Source organism: Aplysia californica, unplaced genomic scaffold, assembly GCF_000002075.1.
Source record: "Aplysia californica isolate F4 #8 unplaced genomic scaffold, AplCal3.0 scaffold01085, whole genome shotgun sequence".
NCBI classification, from domain to species: domain Eukaryota; kingdom Metazoa; phylum Mollusca; class Gastropoda; order Aplysiida; family Aplysiidae; genus Aplysia; species Aplysia californica.
In genome coordinates, this window is record NW_004798355.1 from 175,037 (window position 1) to 183,412 (window position 8,376).

Consider the following 8,376-nt stretch of genomic DNA (forward strand, 5'->3'; position numbering starts at 1 on the left):
CACACACACACACACACACACGCACACACACTACCGGGTCTGGGCGCTGAAACTCTCCGAAATCACAAAAGAGTTCCCTTACCGGGTCTGTATACTTCGTGACTTTGTTCCCGGTTACCGGGTCTGTATACACTTCGTTGACAAAATTCCATCTCCCACACTCACCCGCTGCGCCGCCGTATGTTTTCACTCGGAAATCTTCCAGAGTCTTAGGGTATGCATCAAAGCGTCTGAGCTTGTCAAACACATCCTTCGCCTGCATTTTGAATTTTCTCTTCCTTCCACTCTAAACAAGAGGATGAGTAAGACTAAGAGTGTGGGTACAGAGACGAGCAATTAACGAATCATAGCCCTGAGCGTGTTCGTGGACGACCGGTTGTTGACATCCACCAGTTCTCCAATTTCCTCCACCGCCGTCCCTTCCTCTCTTCCAAGGAGATTACTACGAGTTATCTGCCTCACTTCAGAAGAGCTCTTGGAAACAGTCCAGTCGTGACTCGTAGCTTTTCATCGGTACTTTCAAAATATTTAATAATGATCCTAATATAATTTTGCTAAAGCCGTCTAGACACGTTGTGCTTTTATTGGGGTCAACAGTAAATGTCGTTGTATCTCAGGTCCCACTAGTGAATGGGCAAACAGTAAATGTCGTTGTATCTCAGGTCCCACTTGTGAATGGGCAAACAGTAAATGTCGTTGTATCTCAGGTCCCACATGTGAATGGGCAAACAGTAAATGTCGTTGTATCTCAGGCAAAGAGATTAAAAGTGGCCCAGCCCCGATAAGATTCTATTAAAAGAACCGCCACAGTTCGTGATTTAGCCCACACTCGGTGGCCATATTTGATCCCCAACGCGGCGTACTGCTCGTGGCGCCGCGAAGAGAGAGAGGAGGCTCCATTAGTTCTAAGCTCCTTGATCTCAGGTCACACTTGTGAATGGGCAAACAGTAAATGTCGTTCTGTCTCAGGTCACACTCGTCCCTGGGCAAAAGGAAGTTCTCTGTCGAGTCAAGTCGTGCTTCTACTTACTATGACTACTATACCCATCCACCAATGCTCCACAACCGTTCTAATATATACAAAGTACAAAATGTACATATCTACTTTGTACCAAACGCGAGGTCCGCCGACAGGGTCTTTACTGACATGGGAGACTTCTCACCCACATCTCTCTCTCCCTCCCTCCCTCCCTCCCTCTCTCTCTCTCTCTCTCTCTCTCTCTCTCTCTCTCTCTCTCCCCCCCCCTCTCTCTCTCTCTCTCTTTCTCTCTCTCTCTCTCTCTCTCTCTCTCTCTTTTCTGGCGCTGGGGCTTCATAAACGGTCAGCGATGCCGACAGCACGCAGGAACTCAACACTCGCCCGGGGGTCCTTAAAAAGTGCTGAAAGTGGGTTACTGAAATGTCCCAGCAAACGGGTGCTCACCCACATCGCCAGGGCCGGCGTGCCCCAATTTACATGAACAATCTGGGCCCCACCAGATTTTTTACTTTCCCGTAATTGTAATATTGGCTTCAGCGCCCTCTATAAAACCATTTTCCTTCTATCTCTGTCGTACCGCTTATAACTGGGTTTTAAACACAATAAAAGTTGTTTAGATTAGGTACCACAAGTGAAATTGTTTTTTAAAGAATACCATAACAAGACTAGCTCTATACTTTCCATATAGTGCTCAGTGAAACTAGAACTATGATAAAAGAGTGATCAAAATCCATCAACAAATACCTGAGATATGATGTTTCAAATATTTATTGCACTTGTAAAAATCGTGACGTGTGCGCAACTGGCTGACAACGCTGTTTCAGGGTCACACTACGTGAAAACCGGTCTTGAAAATCAAAAGTGTTTTACATATTCTTTGACAAAAACACACAAACTTAGCGTAAAAGAAATTGAAATATAATTCATGTAGCCATTGTCGTAATTATAGTAGTTCAAAACTGAAAGAAAACAAAACTGAAGTTTAAAAATGGATGCCAATGGCTTGGAACCCCATTTTCTAGGATACATAAAATAAACATTTAAGGCTGGATAGCCATCAAAATGCAAATCTCATAAGATATACATACTGAGACTTAAAACTTAAATACAAGAGAGATAAATGTATAACCGTATCCAAGGGGTGTGCTGGTCGAAAATGCCTAAGGGGAAGAAACCAATGACAAAATTGCAGTTTGAGGCCATTTTTTAGTAAGTCATAAAAAATCAACTAATTATGCTAGACAGATGTCAAATATACCACTGGAAAGCTCATTCAAAGCTCTATCTGAAAAAAAAGTAGTAGTAAATTTATGGCAAGTCTGGGTACTAAAGGCTGTTACAAAAGGGTAGGCAACAATTCTGAAAAGTATCGTTGCTCAACAAAACATCGGACTTTTCAAAATTTCATTAGAAACCACAAAAAGCTACTGGATAGCTCTCGTTGCAAGCTGTGTGTGATAAAAATAGTAGCAGCTAGTTTGAGTACTTAATGACAGTTACAAAAAAAGTAACTTAAAGTAATAATTCTATTAATTATATATACAGTCGAACCTGCCTTAACGGAAACCTGTGTAAAACGGAAACCTGTCTTAACGGAATCTCCCCGCTCCCCCCTTGATATATTCCTCTTTAATTTCCTGTATAAAATGGAAACCTGTCTTAACGGAATCTCCCCGCTCCCCCCTTGATATATTCCTCTTTAATTACCTGTATAAAACGGAAACCTGTCCAACGCGGAAACGGAAAGGAAAATCTGCTCCTTCCGAGGGTTTCACCTGTCTAAGACGGAAAACGCTTTGCCCGTTCAACCCTGATTTGAAACAAAACTCGCAAGTTTGGTTCTGCTGGCTCTAAACTTAACGCTATGGCCATGCCGCTGGCCGAGGAAGGGGAGAAGGGGTGCAATTTGTGGGTAGATGTTACCCCATCATGTGAGCCCTGAATGATGCAGATGGTCAGTGTAGTGTGGGTGTGAAATCTCACGACTGCCCGTGAGAGTGCTCGAGTCGCGAGCCACTACGGAAACTTTCTTGGGTAGCCAGAAGCCAGAGGTGTGAAATTAGATTGACCAATGCCAGCCGAGAAAAGAGTTCCTCGAATCGTTTTTACATGATGGCAGCGAGGGGTGGCATTGGTTAACTGTGCTTGTTACACCGGTGGGTGGGGCTAAGGGTGGAACCAAAGGGGATGTTCAAACGTTTCTGTTTTTAATAGGTCAAACAGTGGTCCTATGAAAGGCAAGCACTGGTGGTAATGGGATAAGTAAGACTGACGCATGTCATTATCAGAGATGATAGCAGCTGAGAGGTGTGAAGTTTTGACCACGGCTGGTCGATCAGACAAGCGATCCTTGATCCCACTGGCTGGGCCATTGACCCCCCCCCCCCCCTTCCATCTCCCCCTAAATTCCGCTGTCTAAGATGAAAAATGTCTAAGACGATTTTTTTCTGGCTCCCTTGCGATTCCGTCTTCCACAGGCTCGACTGTATATATAAACTAATTACAGGTTAGGGCGACCATTGTGCAAAACCAGCTTAAGGAGACCGGACCTATATCATAAGTGTACACATGGAATGAAATAAAATATACAGAATAGCATTCTGCACACTTTGAATAGTACCAAAAAAACACTTTTTTATCGTCTTTTGACATTTGTGTTAGACATACAAAAATAAGTGGTCGCCCTAATTTTTACTAACAAAACTACCAATATCAGGGCAACCACTCCTACGCTAAACCAAATATAAGCTTTGAGGTGACCGTGTACAAATGATACTTGTGGTGACATATATTTCTTGAGCAAGTACCAGTATTGGGGAAACATATTATGAAATAATATGTGTGTGTCTCCCTTACACTGGTATTTGTTTAAGTCACTAAATAAACATGTATATGTCACCACAAAAAACATTGGTACATGGTCACGTCAAAGCCAATGTTCAGTTGAGCATGAGAGCAGTTTTCGAAATGCTGACACAGTTTAAATCTTACTAATTGATTTGACTTTGAAGGTGACATTATACATCTCAAAGTTGGATTGCAACAACAGGCACTAAGCTTCGCTACCGTAGGCGAATGCCTTTTTACCATGTGTCTCTGTGTTCACTACCCAGCTGTCTTGTCATTGAAAGTGCAGCAAAGACAAAAATGGTCTTGGGTTCAAATCCCGGCTCTCGCAATTTACTCTAGGGATTTCATTCTGGATAGTTCTGTCTTATAGAAAAGAAACATTGAGAATGGAACTGATATCTCTTTTACATGCCAGTACTGTGTTGCAAGGGATAAAAAACCGAACCAAGCACATCGCATTACAAGTTTCTCAAAAGAAGAATACACCTAGATATCAAAGTTTGAAAGTTTTTTTTTTTAAACAGAACAAAAGTATATCATATATTTCTCAAAAAAGTGTATTCATGTTCTGATCTTCCATTTTGATAAAAGTAACTTGAAGGGGGCAAAAAGTCAATGACATTAAAGGCAAGTTGGTTTTAATGTGACAAATGACAACGTGCTAATACAATATGTAGCGCAATGTACTTTAGACTTGACTTATTGAAACTTTAGTAATATCATGTATCAATCTCAATCTACTACACATGAGGCCTCAATATTGTTACTAGTTACACCTACATCAACACCTTACAGGTGCAAGCACACACATGGAATACCAAAGCACAAAACACACATGGAATACCAAAGCACAAAACACACATGGAATACCAAAGCACAAATGAAAACGTGTGTAAAACACAAATAAATTTAATAACCTTTTACAAAAGACTATAAAATGAAAGATCAATGTCAGAGTTTTCCTGCCCAACCACGGTATGTAGTTCACATAGCATTGCTACACAGAAAACCCCCAAACCTCCCATAGAAGGACGTGTGGATCAAAAATGGAATACAAACAAAGGTAGATTGATCCTGCCCAGGCATGTGAAGGGAACATGGTGTCTAATCACGTCAGAGGAAATATGATAACAACCAAATTTATGTTTCCATGAATTTGCGTATAATGAGCATGATAACCAAAACAAGAATAAGGTATAATGAGAATCACAACTACAACAGATGGCAAACCATATTGTCTCTGACATCCAAAGATACTGAGGTACTCATTCTGGATTTTTCCCACAAAAAATAATGATTTGTCCTTTGAAAATCTCTATAAGACTTTATGCTTAATATGAAAAAGAAAAACTTTTAGACTTTATTTTATTTTCACCATAATTTTGCCATTGATTGAAACAACAATCAGTTGCTTTTTGTTTCCATTATCATAATTTATTTCGTGATTATAGTTCTAAAAAATAAAAGCTCTGCCAAACACATAACCACAACTATAACAATTAAATACAATACATGTATATCTCTGCCGCTTCATCTTATGAACCTAAAAAAAACACGGAAAAGTTCAGAAGCAATACAAAAATGCTGGAGACAAATTTTCTCCCTGAAAAGTTTACCAAATAATTATCTTAAACTTGGTAAAGTCTAAAATATAGTTTAGGCCTAGTGTATATACTTAAGCACATAGCTATTCTATGCTGTCAAGTTTTTAAAAGATGAGCGTGCTTTGTTTCTTTCATTGAAGATCTTTGTCTTCACAAGAGCAATCTGCTCTTTCAGTGAGAACTTACTCTCTTCCGATTCCCTGAAAATTAGATGCTTGTCAAGGAAGGCCATAATATCAGACTTTCCTGGCAGAGAGCCTTTGAACTCTACGGAAGAGGTATCTTGAATTGTTTCTCTAAAAAACTCTTTCACCAGCCTTGTGTTTTCGACAGACCATTTGCAGCATCTTCTCCCTTTCGTTGCCCCTATGGCCTCATTCTTCTTTCTGCTTTCATCCGACAAATCTGGGAACTCTTCAAGCTCTTCGGGAGTTGGCTGTTGAGCAGTCAGTTCTGTCTCAGACTCATTTATGTGACCCTGTCCATTGTTTTCTGTTGGTTGGAATTCGCTGCTGGCTTCTGTAACTGTTGTGGGATTTGCTGTTGCAGTTGCTAACACTGGCAGCTTATTACGTGTAGAGGGCTCATCAACAGCCTTTAGGAAACTACCCACATTGACAACTTCTCCAATGGAGAGAAGGCATTGATAAACATGCTTGTTAATAGCTTCTGAATGACCCATGTGTCTGTAGAATGTTGCTCGTTCATTTTCTGGTAGGTCTAAGACAGCAAACAGTGTTGACATTCTGTGTCTAAATTTGTCTGCTATCAAAAGCTCTGGTTTTTCCAGTTCAGGACCCATAATTTTGATGACAGCTTTTATGCATTGCCAGCCAACAGCACGGTCAAGGGAAGTTCCAGTGTTTGCAAAAAGGAATGGATTGGCCTCTGGTACTTCCACTTCTTTACATTGTTCAACCAACTTCATGATCGGCTTCACAGTGTCAATGGGAATCAATATGGGTACCAGTTTCTTTGAAGCCTTTCCAGCCTGGTATGCCAATTTAAATTGTTTGAGAAGGGCTTTTTCCAGTGGATCTTTGACGGTTTGAACAAGTTGAGGATCAACCCATGAGTCATTGGCAGCCTCTTCCCATTCCTGCAGGGTAAGCCTCGCAGACTCGCCTCCTCTCCAATCTACTCACAATTAAATTCCGCATCTTCACAAAATCGTGGAGATCCCAGTTCTTGAACTCATCACCTGACAACTTGTGCATCTCATTCAAAATGAACACCCTCAACGTGGAAATATCTTCCTCGGTCGGCATTGCCTGTGGTTTCCTCAGTGTGTTTCGTCTTTGCTCACACATGACTTGTGCAGTGTAAAAGATGTAACCCCAATTAAGATCCAGAACTGCAGAAAACCTGTCAGTCTCCACTGACTTCTCTATTTCACCAGCTTGAATGTAGCTTCCTTTGGCAATCTTTATCATTTTCTTCAGCAACAAGCCTATTTTCACAATTTCAGCTTTAAGCCAGGTGTCACTTCTCCATGTTCTCCTGTTGTGAGATTTCTGATAGAATCACATAGGGTATCAAAATACTCTCTTTCTACTACGTTATGTGCACAAAGGTTTTCATTTAGAGATACAATTCTCATTGTAAGAACTAAGTTGGCAAGCACTCTCTCATCTCTCACATGACATGTTTCTCTTTTTTATGCTTTTGGCCCACAACTTCTTTCCCAACAAAATGATAAAAGAATCACTTTGACATAACCTACCAGCTTCATCATTCCTAAAACTGTCTAAAACAGATTTAAATTCTTCGGTCACACCTAAAGATTCCGCACTTTTCCAAGATGTAGAACAGTTAACAGAGCCACAAGAGGTCCCTGATATATCAACACATCTTTTTTTGTGCCTATAAATTTGCTTTCTATAAACAAAAATCCATGGTAGCCATTACACATTCGTACATCAGCATTGTTACTGCTGCCTTGCCTTCTCTCTCTGATCAATGGCTGACCCTTTTCCATCACACTTAATTTAAATTCACTCTAAAAATTCCCTCTTTTCTTATCTTTTCAAACGCTCGGAGCTGTTCCGCTTTTGGGAGCAGCTGTGCAGCAACCACAGCATCCCCTGTCTTGTGTTTTCTCTTGAGATGTCTGACCAACTGAGACTGTTATTCACCACAGTAATAGCAGGGTCTCTTGGGTTTCGTCTTCTGAAATACAAACAGGTGTATGGGGTTTATGGACAGAATTACCTTCATTCTGCAGCGCAAGACAAATGGAGTATGGATGGAGCCAGAGACTCGAGCAATTTGAAGTAGTTTTTGTACAGTTTTTACGGAGCTCGCAACTGCATCAGGTCATGTGAGCGCCAAGGGATGGATGTCAACAGAAAAGTCCATACAGTGAATCAGGCTTACTCTGCTCACCTCTCTAGCTTCAACAGCACAAAGTCTGCTTCGACTATCAAGGCACCCCGGAAATAACGGGCCACAAGAGAGTGACAAATATACAGAAGAAGTAGAGGAGAAATGACGATAGAAAGAATTAGGAAAGGAAAAGAAGTAGTTCCCGGTATGCAGTTCAGGCACAGTTATGAGCATGACATTGATGAATCAGCCCATTTACAATTCTACTGAGCATACGAACATGTCCCCCTTTTTGGGAATGGCCTAAAGCAGGGCTGCCTAAATCTACCGACTTTTCCGGTAGTTACCGACGTTGGGCCGGCTCTACCGTCACAGTGATAAAGGGGTCAAAACTACCGGATTCGTGGTGGGTGCCGAAAGTAGAAAAAAAAGAAGTAAACCCGTGCCGCAGTGCTCCCAGTCTTCCCTGTTTTTGAAGAAATCCATACATTCCGAGAGTTACATCATCATATCAACTTTTTGCGTTGAGAGAGAGAGAGAGAGAGAGAGAGAGAGAGAGAGAGAGAGAGAGAGAGAGAGAAAGAGAGAGACGCAGTACTGGCTTATCGGCATTCCGTA

The 8,376-nt window shown here is 41.2% G+C and overlaps 2 protein-coding genes across 2 annotated transcripts in view; both read right to left on the reverse strand.

Annotated features, from left to right (window-relative positions):
- Positions 1-510, reverse strand: part of LOC101855989 (endoplasmic reticulum-Golgi intermediate compartment protein 3) — a gene marked incomplete at its 3' end in the record, with an annotated part of 22,152 nt that extends 21,642 nt beyond the window's left edge. Inside the window, 1 exon segment of the mRNA XM_013089942.2 lies at positions 166-510. Coding sequence (XP_012945396.1) covers positions 166-262 — 97 coding nt within the window.
- A 4,214-nt stretch (positions 511-4,724) lies between these two features.
- Positions 4,725-8,376, reverse strand: part of LOC101856229 — a 17,247-nt gene continuing 13,595 nt past the window's right edge. Inside the window, exon 5 of the mRNA XM_013089943.2 lies at positions 4,725-7,602. Coding sequence (XP_012945397.2) covers positions 7,561-7,602 — 42 coding nt within the window. The 3' untranslated portion in view covers positions 4,725-7,560. The remainder of the gene's footprint in view (positions 7,603-8,376) is intronic.